The sequence below is a fragment of the Hyla sarda genome, chromosome 2 (assembly GCF_029499605.1).
Source record: "Hyla sarda isolate aHylSar1 chromosome 2, aHylSar1.hap1, whole genome shotgun sequence".
Taxonomy (NCBI): Eukaryota; Metazoa; Chordata; class Amphibia; order Anura; family Hylidae; genus Hyla; species Hyla sarda.
This window is the reverse complement of record NC_079190.1, coordinates 196,357,418-196,380,253: the sequence shown is the minus strand read 5'-3', so window position 1 is coordinate 196,380,253 and position 22,836 is coordinate 196,357,418. Positions and strand designations below refer to the sequence as shown.

The window sequence follows — 22,836 nt, the reverse complement described above, 5'->3', positions numbered from 1 at the left end:
TTCGACATCATCCAGCCCCCCCCCGTCACCCCCTTTAGTTCTGTACTCACCTCCGCTCGACGGGTGTGCTGTTCCGGGCCATCTGTGCTGCAGGGACCGTCCCGTGCGGAGGGATAGTCGTTCCGGGCTTTCCATCTTCACCGGGGGGGCCTCTTCTCCGCGCTTCGGGCCCGGAATAGAGACATTGCCTTGACGACGACGCACAGGGACGTTACTCATGAACGTCCCTGTGCATCGTCATCAAGGCAACGTGATTATTCCAGGTTCGGGCCCGAAGCGCGAAGAAGAGGCCCCCCGGTGAAGATGGACAGCCCGGAACGACTATCCCTCCGCACCGGATGGTCCCTGCAGCACAGATGGCCCGGACCAGCGCACACTAACGTTTCGCCGAGGAGGTGAGTACAGAACTAAAGGGGGTGAGGGGGGGGCTGGATGATGTCGAAGGCCGCAGTGGTCTTCAACTGCGGACCTCCAGATGTTTCAAAACTACAACTCCCAGCAAGCCCGGACAGCCGATACTGGGAGTTGTAGTTTTGAAACATCTGGAGGTCCGCAGGTTGAAGACCACTGAGGGCGGAGAGTTCACTCGAGTATAAGCCGTGCTGAAAAACTCGGCTTATACTCGAGTATATACGGTATGTATGAAATTATGGCTACATCCTAACATGATATGGTTACATTTACTCAGGACAAACTTCTAGGGTACTATTGGCTACAAGTTATCATTTCCATGAGCCGATTTGCGTGGATTGCTCTGTAACAATAAATACCCCATCAAGTTCTTGGACTATAACCTTTGTCTGAATTTGCATACATCGGATATGATGCGTAATATTGTGTTTAATACAGGTAGTGTTGTCATACATAGTACAATATAGTATCATCTATTATCTAGTGTAACCACTTGTTATTTAATATAACCAATTGTCATCTTTTGTTCTATACCATTATAGGCACCAACCTAATTGGGTCACAGACTAAACTTTGACTGTATATTCTCATCTTGACGGACTACTAACTAACTACTATATACTCTATTACTATATTTGAGTTATTTATTTTATATAGGACATATCTAGTATCATACATTTATTATTGTTACTTGAAGTATTTCTGTCACGGTTTACCATGTGTTTTCTTGTCTAATCCCTGATGAACCCTCCATATTGAAGGACGAAACGTGTTGGGAAGAGAAGTCTGCCACATATTCTAATTTAACATTCCCTTTCCCCATCCACACTTAGTATTAGGAAGGGCCCACTAATAGGTAGGGTCAGGGTAGGGTATTCACCTGTACCCCTTTCCCCTCCTTCCCATGGTGGTGTGTGCTCTTAAATTATTTTGTTCTATACATTTGCATCTGTATATGTACTATCTATTTTTATGTAACACTAAAGTAAAAGTTAAAGGGGTTCTCCGGTGCTTAAACATCTTATCCCCAATCCAAAGGATAGGGGATAAGATGCCTGATCGTGGGAGTCCTGCAGCTGGGGTTCCCCGGGATCATGCACGCGGCACCCCGTTTGTAATCAGACCCGGAGCGTGTTTGCTCCGGGTCTGATTATGGTCGACCGCAGTGCGGGCGGCGTGTGACGTCACACCCCCGCCCCCGTGTGACATCACGCTCCACCCCTCAATGCAAGCCTACGGGAGGGGGCGTGATAGCTATCACGCACCCTCCCGTCAGCTTGCATTGAGGGGCGGAGCGTGACATCACACGAGGCGGAGGCGTTACATCACAAGCCGCCCGCCCTGCGGTCGCCGGTAATCGAATATGCTCCGGGCTCTGATTACAAACGGGGTGCCGTGTGCATGATCACGGGGGTCCCCAGCGGCGGGACTCCCGCGATCAGGCATCTTATCCCCTATCCTTTGGATAGGGGATAAGATGTTTAAGCACCGGAGTACCCCTTTAAGTTTTACTAATACTACCTCATTGGTGTATGTTTTTCATGTTAGTAAATGTACTCATATTTTGTTTACCAAGGGTTCTTTTCATCAGGAGGTTTAGGGTACATGATATCACCCCTTCTTTTTTGTCTTTTGATTCAGCATTATGATATGGTGCTGATGAAAGTGCATTGGACTGAACAAGCTGAAATTGCACTGTTCTGGGGATGATTTAAACAGCTGGCACAGGAATGGCACTGTTCTGGGGATATTTTAGACAGTACACTACTATAAATGGCATGGGGGAGTTATTTATGTACTGGGTTTGTGGTGCTTTTTGAGCCAAAGGAAAAGCAACAGCAGCATAGTCTGCAGACTATTGAGAGGGGGAGATTATATTTAATAGGCAGCACTGTGTACAGTAGTAGAAGCACAGGTATTTACACAAGGGATGGCTGCTTACAATTTCATAGGTGGAGATGAGAAGAAAGTCTTGATATACTTTTTTGGCACTATGTGGACCCTCTGGAGGAGGCAGACGGGCTCACAGACTGCAGGTACACAGCCCCCCCCCCCCCCCACCCATGCGCACACACACACACTCTGTGTTCTTTATTGCTGTCTCTGTTACTAGAGAGGGACTGAGCCTAACAAATAGGCAGTAGGCATCAGATTGTAAAAAAAAATTAGACACCTAGTGGCCAAGACTTCAGGGCTTTTTTCTTGAACATTTAACTATTTTGGATGATTTTAATGCTACAGAGGAAATTCCTTTCTTTTTGGAACACTGATGACATCTCGAGCACAGTGCTCTCTGCTGACATCTCTGTCCATTTTAGCAACCATGCATAGCAGATGTATGCTAAGGGCAGCATGGTGGCTCAGTGATTAGCACTGCTGCCTTGCAGTGCTGGGGACTTGGGTTCAAATCTCACTAAGGACAACAATAAATAAAGCATTATTATTATTATAATAACGTCAGCAGAGAGACCTGTGCTCGTGATGTCATCAGAGAACATTCCAAAAAGAAAAGAGTTTCCTCTGTAGTATTCAGCAGCTAATAAGTACAGGAAGGATTAAGATTTTTTTAATAGAAGTAATTTACTAATATGTTTAACAGTTGATTTAAAAGAAAAAAGGTTTTCACCGGAGTACCCCTTTAAGACAAATTTTCCATAGAATTAAGAGTCTCTAAGAAAAACTAAGCCCTTAAACTTTGACCCTGTTGGACCATTAGGATTTGTTGTCAAATGGATTTATCATTCTCATCATGTTACTGTGAGGAGAACAACATTTACAGATGATTTACATTTAATATGTATTTTATGCAATGCACATACCTATACAAATAAAATCAATTAAAATACTTATGACTGTATCATTATTCTGTGGGTACTTACTCATTTAATATGCAAGTTTTAGTGATCATATTTTTATTGCATTTATCCAAAATGTCATCAGGATTTTCATCAATAGTCCTGTTTTCTCTTATCCAGTAAAGGTCTGTAGTAGTATTATTTATTACAGAAGCCTCACATTTTAAAGTGTGATTTTTTCCTGAGAAAAATAAATTGATACAAAATGTTCAGCATTTTCTTTACCTCATCTACTAGAATAGGACAGGAAAATCCTTCATAAAGTTCTGCGGCTTCTCTTCTACCAGAAATCAATATAAGAAGCTGCAGAACAGACATACCGTACTTCAGGTCATGTAAGACAATTATTTAAATTATTTAAGCCCAAACACATAAAAAAAAAAAATCCCTACTGTTCATCCCAACATAGTGTGTAATTACCAGGTAGGACCCAACAAAAAGGGGCCATTCTCCTTCAAACATAACTCATACTCAAGCAGTTCGTGTTGACTATGAACAATTGAAAATGCAATGCAGTCCTACTAAAACTTTTACTTTAAAGGAGTATTCGAGTATCGGAAAATAGTTTTATTTACACACATTGGCCCCCAAGAAATATAACTGGCTTTGGCATGCTTTTGCATGAGTCACCCCTGACAGGAAGTTGTGTAGTTCTTTATTTTTCAGTGTGGTGCTGTCTCAATAGCTCCCTGGCTCCTCCTTCCCTTCTGAGATGACACATCATTCTCTGTTGTCTCAGGAGGTTTGGCTAGATCTTGGCTCCGAGTTCAAGCCAACCCCTTTAGTGATGTCACCACCTCTAACCAGCCCCTGCAGCTTACATGCCAATTTCCCTGTCATATACACACACATATATATGTTATACTATGCTGCCTTGTAATAAATGATGCCATAGGCAGAGGAGCAGGCAGGAAGATGAATACAGCAGCTGCTGTAGGGGAGGGAAACTGGCAGGAGTGCTGTGGAAGGGAAGTAGACAGGGTGGAAGAGCTCTAAAGAAAACAATGCATTCTGGGAATAGTAGTATTGAGCAGCTGCTAAAACAGGAAGTACAGAGATTCCTGACATTGGGTTAAAAAACAAACTTATTTTTGGTGGTTTCAGAATGAGATAGGTAAAAAAAGCTTCTGCAGCATTAACATTTTTAATTTGATGTTGGAATACCCCTTTAAGGCCTTGTGGATAACCTTGATTATCCTTTCTCTTCAGTGTGCTGTATTAGTTCTGTGTTGTGACATTGTATGTTAAAGGGGTTCTCCGGTGCTTAGACATCTTATCCCCTATCCAAAGAATAGGGGATAAAATGCCTGATCGCGGGGGTCCCGCCGCTGGGGACCCCCGTTATCTTGCACGCAGCACCCCAGTTTAAATCAGTCCCCAGAGCACGTTTGCTCCAGGTCTGATTACTGGCGACCACGGGGCCATCAGCGTGTGACTTCACGCCTCCGCCCCGTGTGACGTCACGCTCCGCCCCTCAATGCAGCTGTCACGCCCCCTCCCATAGGCTTGCAGTGGTCAGGGAGTAAAGGGGAATCAAGAAGGTGAGTATAACTTTTTTTAATTTGAATTCTAGCCTTACCAGACTAAAAATGTTGTGTCGCCAAACAACTACTTTCCTTGTATGTCTATGTGAAATCATTATACATTATGAGGACAAAATTATTTGGCCCCACCTCTTAATCATTGAATTCAGATGTTTCTTTCAGCCCCATCGGCACAGGTGTATAAAATCCAGCACCTTCCAGTGCAGTCTGAACTTATAAACATTTGTGAAAGAATGGGTTACTCTAAAGAGCTCACTGAATTTTTTTAACTCTAGATCTTCAACTGTGACTTGCATGTTTGAATAGTAGAAGCATTTAGGAACCACAGCAACTTATCCACAAAGTGGAGACCATGTACTTTTACAGAGCAGGGTCACTTTGTCCTGTGGTACATAAGGGATAAAATTCACCAATGCCCTTCTGACTCTGATAACTGCCAAGTTCTAAACCTCATCTGGCCTTAAAGGGGTTATCCGATAAAAAACAAAAACAAAAACAAAAAACGTATCACCTACCCTCAGCTTTCTTTATATGGTAGTTCCAGTAAAAGGAAATTCTTTGCAGTACGGATGGACAAAAATTTTAGTTCACAAAATTTATATTTTTTTAGAACAAAATTTATATTAATTTTCAGACAGAGGCCAATTTATGTGAACGGGCAGCCGACAATATTAAAAATGTATAACGGGGCAATTTATTTGTAAAAATAATATATTTTTTCTATTTATTTTATGAAACTTTTTATTAATAATGTATTTTAATTATGTGTTTTATAAAGTGTGTGTTTTTTCTTACTTTATTCTCTTTATTTTATTCATTATTTAGGCCCTACTACTCCCAGCATAGAACAGAATGTTCCATGCTGGGAGCTGTAGTACCTGTACTATAGACAGATCGCCCCGGGTGTCACTCCTGACACCCAATGCTATTGTCCTTTATATTACTGAGCAGCTCTCTACAGCACTCGCATCTCTCTGCTTTGTACTCTGGACCAGCCAGTGATAGGAATAGAAATTCACATCACTGATTCATATATGCCGCTCAGAGCAGTGATTGGCTGGATGGTGCCAGTCAATAACCGCTCTAAGCGGCATATATGAATCAGTGATGTGAATTTCTATTCACAACACTGGCCAGCCGTATACAGCAGAGAGATGCGGAGCGCAGAAGAGAGCTGCTCCGCATCTCAGTAATCTAAAGGACGATCGCAACGGGTGTCAGGAGTGACACCCGCTGTGATCTGTCCCTTACTACAGGTACTACTGCTCCCAACATGGAGATGTAGTACATGCATTAATAGACAGATCGCAGCAGGTGTCACTCCTGACACCCGTTGCAATCCTCCTGTATAATCTTCAGAAGCCAGCGGCACAGCCGCTCCTCTCCGCTTCTCGGCCCGGCTCTGTGATGGGAAGATCTCTTCACATCACAGATTCATATATGCCGCTGAGAGTAGTGATTGGCCAAAACTATATGGCCAATCACCGCTCTGAGCGGTAAATATGAATCTGTAATGTGAAGAGAACTTTACATCACAGAATACAGTGCCGGGCAGGGGAGCGGAGAAGAGCGCCATGCCGTCGGCTTCTCAAGTTTATACAGGAGGATCGCAATGAGTGTCAAGAGTTACACCCAGGCCGATCTGTCCATTAGTACAGGTACTACAACACCCATACATTAACCCCTAAAGGACCAGGGGTTTTTCCATTTTTTCCTCCTTTAAAAAATCATAACTCTTTCAATTTTGCACCTAAAAATCCATATGATGGCTTATTTTGTATTTGTAATGACATCAGTAATTTTACCCAAAAACTATGGTGAAACAGAAAAAAAAATCATTGTGCGACAAAATTGAAGAAAAAACACCATTTTGTAAATTTTGGGGGCTTCCGTTTCTACACAGTAAATTTTTCGGTAAAAATGACACCTTCTCTTTATTCTGTAGGTCCATACGATTAAAATGATACCCTACTTATATAGGTTTGATTTTGTCGTACTTCTATAAAAAATCATAACTACATGTATAGGTTTAACCCCTTAAGGACCAGGCCATTTTACACCTTAGGACCAGAGCGTTTTTTGCACATCTGACCACTGTCACTTTAAACATTAATAACTCTGGAATGCTTTTAGTTATCAATCTGATTCTGATTCTGAAAATTTAGCATTTTTCTAACTTTGAAGCTCTCTGCTTGTAAGAAAAATGGATATTCAAAATATTTTTTTATTTTATTCACATTTCCAATATGTCTACTTTATGTTTGCATCATAAAATTGACGTGTTTTTACTTTTGGAAGACACCAGAGGGCTTCAAAGTTCAGCAGCAATTTTCCAATTTTTCACAAAATTTTGAACCTCGCTTTTTTTCAGAGACCAGTTCAGGTTTGAAGTGGATTTGAAGGGTCTTCCCATTAGAAATACCCCACAAAAGACCCCATTATAAAAACTACACCCCCCCCAAAGTATTCAAAATGACAATCAGTAAGTGTTTTAACCCTTTAGGTGTTTCACAGGAATAGCAGCAAAGTGAAGGAGAAAATTCACAATCTTTATTTTTTACACTCGCATGTTCTTGTAAACCCAATTTTTGAATTTTTACAAGGGGTAAAAGGAGAAAATGTATACTTATATTTGTAGCCCAATTTCTCTCGAGTAAGCACATACCTCATATGTCTATGTAAAGTGTTCGGCGGGCGCAGTAGAGGGCTCAGAAGCGAAGGAGCGACAAGGGGATTTTGGAGAGTACGTTTTTCAGAAATGGTTTTTGGGGGGCATGTTGCATTTAGGAAGCCCCTATGGTGCCAGAACAGCAAAAATAACCCACATGGCATACCATTTTGGAAACTAGACCCCTTGGGGAACGTAACAAGGAATAAAGTGAGCCTTAATACCCCACAGGTGTTTCACGACTTTTGCATATGTAAAAAAAATTTTTTTTTTTCACTAAAATGTGTGTTTCCCCCCAAATTACAAATTTTTTCAAGGGTTAATAGCAGAAAATACCCCCCAAAATTTGTAACCCCATCTCTTCTGAGTATGGAGGTACCCCATAAGTTGGCATGAAGTGCATTACGGGCGAACTACAATGCTCCGAAGAGAAGGAGTGATATTTGACTTTTTGAGAGCAAATTTTGCTTGGGGGGCATGTCGCATTTAGGAAGCCCCTATGGTGCCAGAACAGCAAAAAAAAACACATGGCATACCATTTTGGAAACTAGACCCCTTGAGGAACGTAACAAGGAATAAAGCGAGCCTTAATACCCCACACGGGTTTCACGACTTTTGCATATGTAAAAAAAAAAAATTTTTTTTTTCACTAAAATGTGTTTCCCCCCAAATTTCACATTTTTGCAAGGGTTAATAGCAGAAAATACCTCCCAAAATGTGTAACCCCATCTCTTCTGAGTATGGAGGTACCCCATAAGTGGACCTGAAGTGCACTACGTGCGAACTACAATGCTCAGAAGAGGAGGAGCACCATTGAGCTTTTGGAAAGAGAATTCGTTTGGAATGGTAGTCAGGGGCCATGTGCATTTACAAAGCCCCCCGTGGTGCCAGAACAGTGGACCCCCCCCCCACATGTGACCCCATTTTGGAAACTACACCCCTCACAGAATTTAATAAGTGGTGCAGTGAGCATTTACACCCCACTGGCGTTTGACAGATCTTTGGGACAGTGGGCTGTACAAATGGAAAATTACATTTTTCATTTTCACGGATCACTGTTCCAAAAATCTGTCAGACACCTGTGGGGCATAAATGCTCACTGCGCCCCTTATTACATTACATGAGGGGTGTAGTTTCCAAAATGGGGTGACACATATGGGGGGGGGGTCCATTGTTCTGGTACCATGGGGGCTTTGTAAACACAAGTGGCCTTCAATTCCGGACAAATTTTCTCTTCAAAATCCCAATGGCGCTCCTTCTCTTCTGAGCATTGTAGTGCACCCATAGAGCACTTTACATTCACATATGGGGTATGCTCTTACTCAGAAGAAATTGGGTTACAAATTTTGGGGGGCTTTTTTTTATTTTCCCTTGTGAAAATGAAAAATTTAGGGTGACACCAGCATTTTAGTGAAATTTTTTTTTTTTTTTCACTTTCCCATCCAACTTTAATGAAAATTTGTCAAACACCTGTGGGGTGTTATGGCTCACTATACCCCTCCTTACGTTCCGTGAGGGGTGTCGTTTCCAAAATGGGGTCACATGTCTGTATTTATTGTTTTGTGTTTATGTCAGAACCACTGTAAAATCAGCCACCCCTGTGCAAATCACCAATTTAGGCCTCAAATGTACATGGTGCGCTGTCACTCCTGAGCCTTGTTGTGCGTCCGCAGAGCATTTTACGCCCACATATGGGGTATCTCCATACTCAGGAGAAATTGCGTTACAAATTTTGGGTGCCTTTTTTTCCTTTTACCTCCCGTGAAAATAAAAAGTAAAGGACAACACCAGCATGTTAGTGTAAAAAAAAATTTTTTTTTACACTAACAGGCTGGTGTAGACCCCAACTTTTCTTTATCATAAGGGGTAAAAGGAAAAAAAGCCCCCAAAATTAGTAACGCAATTTCTCCCGAGTACGGAGATACCCCATATGTGGCACTAAACTGTTTCCTTGAAATACGACAGGGCTCCGAATTGAGAGAGCGCCATGCGCATTTGAGGACTAAATTAGGGATTGCACAGGGGTGGACATAGGGGTATTCTACGCCAGTGATTCCCAAACAGGGTGCCTCCAGCTGTTGCTAAACTCCCAGCATGCCTGGACAGTCAGTGGCTGTCCGGAAATGCTGGGAGTTGTTGTTTTGCAACAGCTGGAGGCTCTGTTTTGGAAACACTGCCGTACAATACGTTTTTTATTTTTTATTAGGGGGACAGTGTAAGGGGGTGTATATGCTGTGTTTTACTCTTTATTATGTGTAAGTGTAGTGTTTTTAGGGTACATTCACACTGGCGGGTTTACAGTGAATTTACCGCTAGGAGTTTGCGCTGCGGTGAAAAATTTGCCACAGCCCAAACTTGAAGCAGAAAACTTACTGTAAACCCGCCAGTGTGAATGTACCCTGTACGTTCACATGGGGGGCAAACCTCCAGCTGTTTCAAAACTACAACTCCTAGCATGTACTGACAGACAAAACTTTTGCAACAGCTGGAGGCACACTGGTTGGAAAACCTTCAGTTAGGTTCTGTTACCTAACTCAGTATTTTCCAACCAGTGTGCCTCCAGCTGTTGCAAAACTTCAACTCCCAGCATGTACTGATCGCCGAAAGGCATGCTGGGAGATGTAGTTATGCAACAGCTGGAGGGATCGCAACTACAACTCCCAGCATGCAGAGACAGCTGTTTGCTGTTTAGGCTTGCTGGGAGTTGCAGTTTTGCAACATCTGTAGAGCTATAGTTTAGAGACCACTGCATAGTGGTCTCCAAACTGTGGACCTCCAGATGTTGCAAAACTACAACTCCCAGCATGCCCAGACAGCAAACTGCTGTCTGGGCATGCTGGGAGTTGTAGTTTTGCAAGATCTGGAGGTGCACAGTATAGAGATCACTTTGCAGTGGTCTCAAACTGTAGACCTCCAGCTGTTGCAAAACTGCAACTCCCAGCAAGCCTAAACAGCTCTCTGGGCATGCTGGGAGTTGTAGTTTTGCAACATCTGGAGGGTTACAGTTTAGAGACCACTATAGTGGTCTCAGACTGTAGCCCTCCAGATGTTGCTAAGTAACTCACCGGCTTCCGTTGGATCCAGGGAGCTGCGTCGCGGTCCTCTTCTTCCGCCGATCGTCGCCCGCTGCCGCCGCTGATCGTCGCCGCTGCCATCGCCGATGGGTAAGTGGATCTTCGGCGCCGGTCCCTGTCGGTTTCCCCGTCCTGCCCAGCCTATTGTGGGAGGGCAGGACGGGGAAACCGAAAGTAAACCCCTCCGCCCCTGATCTGCTATTGGTGGTCGCGTCTAGACCACCAATAGCAGAGATAGGAGGGGTGGCAACCCTGCCACCTCACTCCTATCGCTACAGGGGGATCGTGGGTGTCTAGGACACCCGCGATCCCCCTTCTATTCCGGGTCACCGGGTCACCATAGACCCGCATGACCCGGAATCGGCGCAAATCGCAAGTGTGAATTCACTTGCGATTTGCGCCGATCGCCGACATGGGGGGGTCTAATGACCCCTCTGGGCATTTGCGCGGGGTGCCTGCTGATAGATATCAGCAGTCACCCCGGCGCGATCCCCGCCCGGCCCGCGGCGGGGACCGAAATTCCCACGGACGTACAGGTACGCCCTTGGTCCTTAAGTACCAGGGAGCAAAGGCGTACCTGTACGCCCTTGGTCCTTAAGGGGTTAAAATTGTCATCTCCTGACCCCTATAACTTTTTTACGTTTCTGCCTACGGGCCGTGATCTGAAGTTTTTAGTGGTACCATTTTTGTATTGATCGGACTTTTTGATTGCTTTTTAGAAATTTTTTCATAATATAAAAAGTGACCAAAAATACGCTATTTTGGAATTTTGCGCATACGCCATTGACCGTGCGGTTTAATTAACAATATATTTTTATAATTCTGACATTTTCGCACACAGCAATACCACATATGTTTATTTTTATTTACACAGTTTTTTTTTTTTAATGGGAAAAGGGGGGTGCTTCAAACTTTTATTAGAGAAGAGGTTAAATGATCTTTATTAACTTTTTTTTTCACTTCTTTTTTTGCAATGTTATAGCTCCCATAGGGATCTCAGGCACTGAGCAGTCTTTCGGCGATCGGACACCTGGAGGCATGTAGGGGGTCCCGAGGAGCCCACTGAGCTAGCCAATGGTAGTTTAGTTTCACTTTAGACACGGCTATCAACTTTGAACGCCGCATCTAAAGGGTTAATAGGGCACGGCACTGCAATCAGTGCCGCGTGCTATTAGCTTTAGGTCCTGGCCGGGCCCAACCTGCTATGACGGGGGGCCACGCCGTGGCCCTGCCTTATAGAAAGGGAGCAGCCTCAGGGCGTACAAGTACGCCCTTGGTCCTTAACAGGTTAATAATAAAAAGTTTCACAAAATTAATTTTAAAAAAATATTATTTTTACAATTACATGGCCCCTTTATTCATTTTTAATATTGTATTTTTAATAATTAATTGGTCCCTGATAGAAAATTTACAAAAATTTTGTTCTAAAAAATATAAACTTAGTTTCTTACAATATTTTCCATCTCTACAACTCCATCCTTTTTTTTTGGATCGCTAAAGTCCGAAAAAGAATAAAAACTGCCTGCAAAAATGCCAAAGTTAAAACCAACATGGCATTTTTCTTGGTGTTTCTTCGCTTCCATAGACTTCTATGGGAGAAAAACGCCACGATTTGGGTGGAAAAAATGCCATAGTCTCTAGATTTTGAAAAACTGCCAAGGAGTAGGAAAACTCCAAAAACACCAAAAGGATTTTAAAAAAAACGTCAAACTGAAAAACGCCAAGTGGATATGGCATTTTGCAGTTCCCTATTTCACTATTGACTTGCAGCTAACATCTGGCAGCAGTGTTTTTTCACACCAAAAAAAAAAAACACCATGTGGCAGAATGGGCGTTTTTATTGCCATTTTGGAAACTTAGCCTAAAGGTATGATTGGGTGAGTTTCATAATAATAATTCTTTATTTATATTGCACACACAGATTCTGCAGCGCTCTGCACTCAAATTGGTCCCTGTCCCCATTGGGGCTCACAATCTGAATCTATCAGTATGCTTTGAAATGTGGGAGAAAACCGGATTACCCGAAGGAAACACACGCAAACACGGAGAGAACATACAAACTCTTTGCAGATGTTGTCCTTGGTAGGAATTAAACCCAGTACCCCAGCGCTGCATGGCAACAGTGCTAACAACTGAGAGGACCACACAATTTCTGACCCGAACCCCTGCCCCCCATGCCCTCTTTTCCAACATAGGCAAATAGGCTTCAACAGATACTGTATATTCCAAATCATGTAGTGTGAAAGTTGTTATGATCAACTCCATATTAGTGCTTATGGATTTAGAATGGGATCTTCTTAGAGCTTTTGTAGGTGTAAAGTATAGGCATCCCAATACTTTTGTACATACAGTGGGGCCAAAAAAGTATTTAGTCAGCCACTAATTGTGAAATTCTCCCACTTGAGAAGATGAGAGAGGCCTGTAATGTTCATCATAGACATGCCTCAACTATGAGTGACATAATAAGAAAAAAAAATGCATAAAATCACATTGTCTGACTTTTAAAGAATTTATTTGCAAATTATGGTGGAAAATAAGTATTTGGTCACCTACAAACAAGCAAGATTTCTGGCTCTCACAGACCTGTAACTTCTTTTTAAGAGTCTCCTCTGTCCTCCACTCGTTACCTGTATTAATAGCACCTGTTTGAACTTGTTATCAGGATGAAAGACACCTGTCCACAACCTCAAAAAGTCACACTCCAAACTCCACTATGGCCAAGACAAAAGAGCTGTCGAAGGACACCAGAAACAAAATTGTAGACCTGCATCAGGCTAGAAAGACTGAATCTGCAAGCAGCTTGGTGTGAAGAATTCAACTGTGGGAGCAATTATTAGAAAATGGAAGACATACAAGACCACTGATGATCTCCCTCGATTTGGGGCTCCATGCAAGATCTCATCCCGTGGTTTTCACAAGAATAGTGATCAAAAATCTCAGAACCACATGGGGGGACCTAGTGAATGAACTGCAGAGAGCTGGGACCAAAGTAACAAAGGCTACCATCAGTAACACACTACACCGCCAGGGATTCAAATCATGCAGTGTCAGACGTCTGTCCCCCTCCCCCTGCTTAACCCAGTACATCTCGGGCCCGTCTAAAGTTTCTAGAGAGCATTTGGATGATCCAGAAGAGGATTGGGAGAATGTCATATGGTCAGATGAAACCAAAGTAGAACTTTTTGGTAAAAACTCAACTCGTTGTGTTTGGAGGAGAAAGAATGCTGAGTTTCATCCAAAGAACACAATACCTACTGTGATGCATGGGGGTGGAAACATCATGCTTTGGGGCTGTTTTTCTGCTAAGGTACCAGGATGACTGATCCGTGTAAAGGAAAGAATTAATGGGGCCATGTATCGTGAGATTTTGATTGAAAACTCCTTCCATCAGCAAGGGCATTGAAGATTATACGTGGCTGGGTCTTTCAGCATTATTATGATTCCTAACACACCACCCGGGCAACGAAGGAGTGGCTTCGTAAGAAGCATTTCAAGATCCTGGAGTGGCCTAGCCCGTCTCTAGATCTCAACCCATAGAAAACCTTTGGAGGGAGTTGAAAGTCCGTGTTGCACAACGACAGCCCCAAAACCTCACTGCTCTAGAGGAGATCAGCATGGAGGAATGGGCCAAAATACCAGCAACGGTGTGTGAAAACCTTGTGAAGACTTACAGAAAACGTTTGACCTCTGTCATTGCCAAAAAAGGGTATATAACAAAGTATTGAGATCAACCAAATACTTATTTTCCACCATAATTTGCAGATAAATTCTTTAAAAATTAGACAATGTGATTTAATGGATTTTATTTTTCCTCATTATGTCCCTCATAGCTGAGGTTACAAGCCTCTCTCATCTTTTAAGTGGGAGAACTTGCACAATTGGTGGCTGACTAAATACTTTTTTGAAAGAAGCGATCTGATTGGTTGCTATGGAAAACTGGTTGACATTTCTTCTGCATAATTTTTGATGAATCTCCCCCATAGTGTATGTTTTCGGTCTTATGCATTGGTGTCAGTGTGAATATCATGACCTTTTTTGTGTAAAAATTCCTGTGCTATGGTGTCTTGTTGTTTACTATGGTTGTACTCAGGGACGATTCTATCTCGTTTGATGCTGAGGCGAGAACTAAAATGGAGCCCCCACCCCTATTAAAAACCATAGGTAAGAAAGGTTTGCATGCAGAAAATTTGCAGTATATTACAGTAGAAGCAAAGCATACTGCATACCTTTATACTTCCAAACAATAGTTGTACAATCATAAGATTAATACAATAGAAAACTTTACATTGCATCACAACACATCATGAAGTTGTGTCTCAGGCAGGTTTGGTCTGATTAAACACTGGGTCTAACTAAATCACACCTGGTTAGTGCACGTTTTGGTGAGAGAGAGCGATGACTGGTAGACATGCCTCTACTATGCAAAGACATTTTGCCTAGTTGACAGACTTTGAGAAAGGGCACATTATCAGACCAAGAGAAGCAGGATGGTTGTTTCAACAAATTCCTACCACCTAAGCAGTTCTGACCAAGCCGTGATCACTCCCTGGACAATTATCAGGCACTTGCAGAAATAAATATGGTGCCATGGCGTCCATTACATGTCATGCCATTGTAACATTAGAGTGACACATTGCCGCAATTGCTGGCGTGATGATCTGGAGAGCCATCGTATACAACAGACGGTCACCCTTAGTAGTTATACATGGGATAATAATATACACATATATATATATATATATATATATATATGTATATATATATATTTTAATGTACCCCTGCCATTCTATTTTATGTATTCATTGGCATAGATAAAAGGAAAAAGATATTTATCATTTTCACTAAGAAACACAGTGACAAATATATCACTGGCCACCAAATAATTGTTGCATAGCTTTCTGTGTAGATAAAAGAGTTCAGTGGCTATGCTTACTGAGATAACCGCACTCCATTATCTGTATACAAATCAGTATCGTTGATACAGTCACAGTAAAAATAAGATGACTTGCTGATAATACATAATACGAATACTAAGAACTAGATTTTCCAAGACCACAAAACCTTTTAAACCTAACCTTACGTATAGGGCACTATGATGATTAATAGATAGTAATGATTGGGTGCCATATTTAGAATATCACATGAACTAAACCAAATTTGTCAAAGGGGATAATTCACTGAACAGACTCAAAGGGGTACTCCGGTGGAAACTTTTTTTTTTTTTTTTTTAATCAACTGGTGCCAGAAAGTTAAACAGATTTGTAAATTACTTCTATTAAAAAATCTTGATCCTTCCAGTACATATTAGCTGCTGAATACTACAGAGGAAATTCTTTTCTTTTTGGAACACAGTGCTCTCTGCTGACATCTCTGTCCATTTTAAGAACTGTCCAGTGTAGGAGAAAATCCCCATGGAAAACATATGCTGCTCTGGACAGTTCCTAAAATGGACAGAGATGTCAGCAGAGAGCACTGTGGTCATGATGTCAGCAGAGAGCACTGTGTTCCAAAAAGAAAAGAATTTCCTCTGTAGTATTCAGCAGCTAATAAGTACTGGAAGGATTAAGATTTTTAATAGAAGTCATTTACAAATCTGTTTAACTTTCTGGCACCAGTTGACTAAAAAAAAAAAAAAGTTTTCCACTGGAGTGTCCCTTTAATGTTAAACAACGGGGGTTTCCGCCCCTCTGTGAGCTAATAGGACACAGGAATTTTTTACTATAAAAACACAAAAAACGTAGAGAGGCACCTCCCCAAGTGGCTATATAATGTACAGTGAGTATTTTTCTGTATTTGTGTAAGCTGGACATGCTGCTCCGCTGTCCCGCTCCTATATTATCTTTGTTTCTTACCTGTATCTCTTACAGGTTTTTCTCAGTGTTCGGCACCATTTTCCCAGAGCCTAGGCGCCCTGTGGATTCGGCGCTGTTGCGCGACGTCACTTCCGGTTCTTTCTCTAGGAGCGAGTCGGCGATAATTTTTTGCAGCAAAAACATTTCTTTTGACTATTTTTTCCTTACTTTCCAGGTTTTTTCTTTTTCTTTTCTTCTTTCTAAAAGTTAGATTCCTTCTTCCAGCCAGACCTGAAGTAGAGGGGCGGAGCCTACAGGTGGCTCCTGGCGCTCTATTTAAGGCCGCCTTTTCTTCAGTTCAGTCTCTCTGAGCTGGCTTGTGTTTTGTACTCACTTGTTGCTGTACTGTATTACCTGCCTTTTTTTCCCTGCCTAAGCTTGCGCCTTTTCTTGTAGGTTTTTATTCTCTCACTCTCTGTCTTATTTTCTGTTCTACTTTTTAGATAATTTTTTATATATATTTCTATATTTTATAGATGTCATCTATGGAATCTGGGGGCTCTAGGGGCCGCAAGGACCCTAGGAGGAAGTCCACACATAAAAGGAAACATATAGAGTGTTCTTCCTGTAATAATCCGTTACCTGATGGATATGAATTTTCCACTTGCAGTACCTGCCGTCCTCGTTTGCCTCCAAACCAGGAACCGTCCATGCAGGAGATGTTTGTATGGGTTAAAGATTCCTATTTAAGAATTAAAGGACTCCCTCGCTGTAGCTCCACCTGTGGCCACAACCCCCAGAAGAGGTGAATCCTCCACTTTAGTACATTCTGAGGAGGAGTTTAGAGTAGTAGATGAAGTCAGTTCATAGTCTTCTGAGGACATGGTAGTCCAAGGGTATAGAGAATTTCCCGATTGAAAAATTCCCGAAGTTCATCCGAGCCGTACAGTCTGAAGGTCTGCCTGAAGCGCAGGAGGAAACCCCTTCAACCTCTAAGAGGCCCAGAGTCTTCACTGTTGATGACTCTCTTATGGAACTGATTAAGGGGGAGTGGGTAAACCCTGAGAAGGCTCCTGTTATTAACAGGCGTTTTAAGACACTTTTCCCCCTTGATCAATCCAAATGTAATTGGATCTCCCCCTCCAAAGTTGATTTCGCTATTGCAAAATTATCCAAAAGAACTATTATTCCGTCTAAGGATGGGTCCAATCTCTCTGATCCTATGGACCGCAGAATTGAGGTGACCTTAAGGCGCGCCTATACTACCGCTACCAGTCAGACCTCTGTTGGCTGTGCACTTTTTGAGGTAATTAAGGCCATGAAATCCTGGGTCTCCAGAGTTCAAGAAGATATCGACTCGGGTGTTAGTCGCGAGGACATACTAAAGTCATTTAAATATATCAACCTTGGCATGGACTATCTTAACGATGCCAATAACCAACAGGTCAAACTAGCGGCACGTGGTATGTCCCTGTCCTGTGCCGACCGCAGAGCTCTGTGGATCAAACATTGGCCCAGCGATACCTCATCTAAATACAGCTTATGTGATTTAGAATACGTTCCTGATAAGCTCTTCGGTCCTGAATTGGACACTATAATGGAAGAACTATCTAACAGAAAGGGGAAGAATCTTCCCGTCCCTTACCGGTCCTTTCGAGGAAAGTATTCCCAACCAAGACGAGATCGCTCACCCTAGCGTTCCAGACCATCTAGAGGTTCCTCGCGTGGGAGATGTGCTAGTTCCTCTAGAAGAGGAACAGCTAGGGGAAAGGACCCCAAAAGACCTGAATTCTGACTACCTTCCAGTTGGCGGTCGCCTACTCCATTTTCTTCCTGCCTGGAGATCTACGATAAAGGATTTGTGGAGATTAAACATAATCCTCAGAGGGTACATTCCACCTCTATCCTCTCAACCTCGAGAGAGGTTCCTTGTGTCTACTGTTCCCAAAGAACCAAAACAGAGAGTCCTAGAAGAAGCCATTCTAGAACTCATAACTGTTCGGGCAGTAGAATCAGTGCCTCTGCTAGAAAGAGGCAGGGGGGTTTCCTCCCCACTATTCCTAGTTCCAAAACCAGGAGGGAAATGGAGACTAATAATAGACCTCCGCTATTTGAACAAATTTATAGTAAAGAAAAGATTTTGCATGGAAACCATAAGATCCGTAAAGATGCTTCTCCAGAAGGACGACTTTATGACATCGTTAGACCTGAAAGACGCGTACTTCCATGTTCCAATTGCTATAGAACACAGAAGATTCCTCCGCATTGCGGTCTGGATCAAGGGGGTACTTCACCACCTCCAGTTTCGGGCTCTCCCATTCGGGATTTCTACAGCCCCCTTTGTGTTCACAAAGATAATCTCATCCATGATGGCCGTTCTCAGGATCCAGGGGATTCGTATAATCCCGTACCTGGACGATTGGCTTATTTTAGCCTGGTCCCAAGAGGAGTCTCTACATCACACCAGCCTAACTCTGGATCTACTTCACAAACTGGGGTGGATAGTAAATATGGAGAAATCTCAACTGACTCCGGAGAGACAAAATACTTTTTTGGGATTCCTTATAGACTCCCACAATATGAGGATATTTCTCTCCCCCGCAAGGAAAGACAGAATTTTCAGGGGATATCAGTTCCTGCGAGTACCCCGCAAGATTTCTCTGAGGACTCTTATGAGATTCCTAGGTCTCCTGTCCTCCTCAGCGGAGGCTGTTCCATGGGCCCTTTGGCACATGAGACCTCTGCAGTCCCAAATCCTTCAGTGTTGGGACCGAAAACTTCCTCCCTGGACACTCTAGTCAGACTCTCTCAGTCAGTGCGCAGATCCCTGAATTGGTGGAAGACGCCCCAGGACGGTATGTGCCTTCTAGAACCAAGATGGCTGATTCTTACTACAGACGCCTCAGGATCAGGTTGGGGCGCTCATCTTCTGGGAAGAAAAGTGGCAGAAAGGTGGAGTCTAGAAGAACTTTCCTTAACCTCCAACATCAAAGAGTTAAGAGCAATTTATTATGCTCTTCTTCACTTCTATCCTCTGCTCAAAGGTCAAGCTGTCAAGATAAGAACAGACAACATGGCAGCAGTTTACTACATAAACAAGCAGGGAGGAACAAGATCTATTACGTTACTTCTAGAAGTAGCAAAGATCTTCAGGTGGGCAGAGGCCAGCGTTCCCAGATTGTCGGCAGTTCATATCAAAGGAATAGAAAATATTACAGCAGATCGCTTAAGCAGAGATCTTACAGTTCCAGGAGAATGGACTCTCAACCGAGAAGTATTTCGTCAGATCGTGGATTTCTGGGGTCTTCCAGAGATAGACTTAATGGCAACAAAAGCCAATCGCCAAGTAGAGAAATTCTGCTCCCTTTATCCATCAGACAGCCCTTTCCAGACCGACGCTGTGACGATCACCTGGAACTTCAGCCTGGCCTACATCTTCCCACCAACTTCCATGATACCCAGGGTATTGATGAAGATCAGACAGGATCAGGCCTCTGTGATAGCAATATTTCCGTTTTGGCCCAAGAGATCCTAGTTCTGCCAACTCATTCAGATGAGCAGAGGAGTATACTGGAAGCTTCCCCTCAGGCGGAACCTGCTGTTTCAAGGTACACAGCTTTGCCACAACCTCAGGTCTTTCAACTTGACAGCCTGGAGTTTGATAGGTCCTTATTGAAAGCCAGAGGGTTTTCGTATCGTATTCTGAGCACACTATCTCACTCTAGGAGTGAGTCTACCAACAAATCCTATGCCAGAATTAAAGGGATCTTCCACAAGTGGTGCCTCGGTAAGAACATTGACCCGGCTAATCATTCAATTCCAGCCTTACTAGAATTCCTCCAGGACGGGTTTGATAAAGGACTCTCTCCTAATTCCATCAAGGTTCAACTTGCAGCCTTATCAGCTTCCTTTCACAGAAGTTTTTCTCAGGACTCGGTGGTGAAGTCCTTCATGAAAGCCCTATCTCGTTTACAGCCTAGAACTACTATCCCTGTGACCCCTTGGGATCTTTCCTAGGTCCTTCAACAGTTATGTGTTCACCCCTTTGAACCACTTCAGGAGGTGGAACTTAAGTTCCTCACCTTAAAGTTAACCCTGTTATTGGCTATAACTACGGCCAAGCGAGCTGGGGAACTCCAGGCTCTGGCTGCTATTGAGCCGTACACAGTCTTTCTACCTGGGAAGGTCCTTATGAGGTTCCTTCCATCCTTTATTTCGAAGGTGGCCTCCTTCGCAAATATTAACCAAATGATTTATCTTCCTCAGTTTTCTCCTGAACCTGATTCCTCTGAAGGAGATCTGGCAACCCTGGACCTGGTAAGATGCCTTTCAATTTATCTTGAAAGGACTAAAGATTTTCGCAAGGCAGAAAATCTTCTTATTTCATACCAGGGGGCAAAGAAAGGATTTAAGGCCTCTAAGCCATCCATATCCCGGTGGATATGTGAATGTATAGATCTTTGTTATTCTGCTAAAGGGTTATCTGCACCTGAATTTACCAAGGCTCACTCCACTAGGTCGATTTCAACCTCCTGGGCAGAACGTGGTTCTGTTCCTCTAGAGCAGATCTGTCATTCTGCTACTTGGAGTACTTCTATAACTTTTTTGAAGCACTATAGAGTGACGTCTTTTCTTTCTAGCAACACCTTATTTGCTAGAACTGTACTTAATTCTGCAAGGCAGGAGAGCCCTCCCTAGGGGTTATTATTGCTATATCCCTGTTTGTGCTGCTGAGGGACGACAGGGAAGACAAAATTTTGATGTTAATTTGTTTTCCCTTAGTCTCCTCAGCAGCACAAGCATCCCTCCCTAGTATATTTAATTTTTTATTGTTTACTTGATGCTTTTTAATTTACTCACTGTTCTGGTGTGAGCAGGTACATTATATAGACACTTGGGGAGGTGCCTCTCTACGTTTTTTGTGTTTTTATAGTAAAAAATTCCTGTGTCCTATTAGCTCACAGAGGGGCAGAAACCCCCGTTTGTGCTGCTGAGGAGACTAAGGGAAAACAAATTAACATCAAAATTTAGTCTTGTATACCTTAGCATCCAGCTGCATAGCAATTCTTAGGACCCTATTTAAACAGGCATGGGCCTACCGATCCTTTATTGAGTATCAGTTCCGTCTTGTCTGCATATTCCTATTACTGTGTATTCACCCTTCTTTCTTATTGGTTCTTACCCATTACATGTTTTACATGGTTTGACCACTAATTTGGACTCCTCACCTTGTTATGGCATAAGGATTTGTTGTTCTTGGTTGACCTAATTTCTGATATGACTTCTCACATTTTACATTTCTGCTGTGAACTCTGGACGCACCTACCCAACACCTGGTCCAGTAGTACCTTCACCTTGTGCCACTGGATCTATTCCGCATTGTCCTGCTTCCCAGAGATACAATGTTGATCCTAAGACCTGCTGGAATTTCTGAACCAGAGTTTTTATTTATTTTGAGCACTGTGCTGTGCAACTTCCCTTTAACTAGGAAAATATAGGCCACATTTTCTTGCTCCTCAGGGCTATTTTTGAGTTTGAAAAAGCGCTACAGTTTCCTTAGGACAGTTTTTCCTGTTGCTCTTCAAAATGGAACATATCTACAACTGCTTCAGCAATGCTTTGCCTCAAGAAGGTTTCTTTCTTTATAAGGCAATAAGGTATTAAGTTCCATACCCTGGTGTTGTATTTATCATGAACCAATAAAGCTTTGAGTGGCACCATTTAAAAGGATCTGCGGGCCATATCATGCATACCTCCAGACCATCCCGGATCCGGCGGGACATTCCCGGTTTTTGGAGTGATGTCCCGCCATCTCGGAATGGCCCCCACATGTCCCGCATTTAACTGTAAATGCCTCTTAAGAGGCCTCTATGGTAAAATGTGGAGCTCGGTGGGAAGTTTGACATGGTGAAGAGCCAATGGCTCCTCACCCTGTGAATCACTATTGTGCCCACTGGCTACAGTTAGCCAGCAAACACAAGAGGTCAGATAGAGCTCTTCCTCTGCGCTCCGGCAGCTCCCACGCACGTGTGAGCACGTTCAGAGGGAGGAAGACAGAAGAGAAGAGCCGAAGGAGGTAAGTACACATGCGGGTAATACACTGCTGCCTACTGTGGGGGACACTGCTGCCTACTGTGGGGGACACTGCCACCTTCTATGGGGGTACTGCCGCCTACTATGGGGAAACTGCTGCCTACCTAATGTGGGGGTCTTCTTCTGCCTCCCTAATGTGGGGGTTTTCTGCTGCCTACCTAATGTGGGGTCTTCTACCTACCTAAAGTGGGAGACTTCTGCTGCCTACCTAATGTGGGGAATATCTGCTGCTACCTATTCTACTAAGGGGAGCATTATTATAGTTTGGGGCTTTATAGTTATTGAAAAAGTGTGGAGCCTAAAATGTTATTTCCCTGCCATTTTCTCCAGAGATGAGTCGTAAGAAATCATCATGGCGGTCTGAGCTGGAGAAGAATAAGGAAAGTAAAGGATGCCAAT

At 43.0% G+C, this 22,836-nt stretch overlaps 1 protein-coding gene across 2 annotated transcripts in view; it reads right to left on the bottom strand.

The window, feature by feature from the left end:
- Positions 1-22,836, bottom strand: part of LOC130355668 (interleukin-18 receptor 1-like) — a 70,671-nt gene that overhangs the window by 22,360 nt on the left and 25,475 nt on the right. For both annotated transcript variants that reach the window (XM_056556095.1, XM_056556096.1), the window contains one exon: positions 3,291-3,447. In XM_056556095.1, the coding sequence (XP_056412070.1) occupies positions 3,291-3,447 (157 nt within the window). The remainder of the gene's footprint in view (positions 1-3,290; positions 3,448-22,836) is intronic.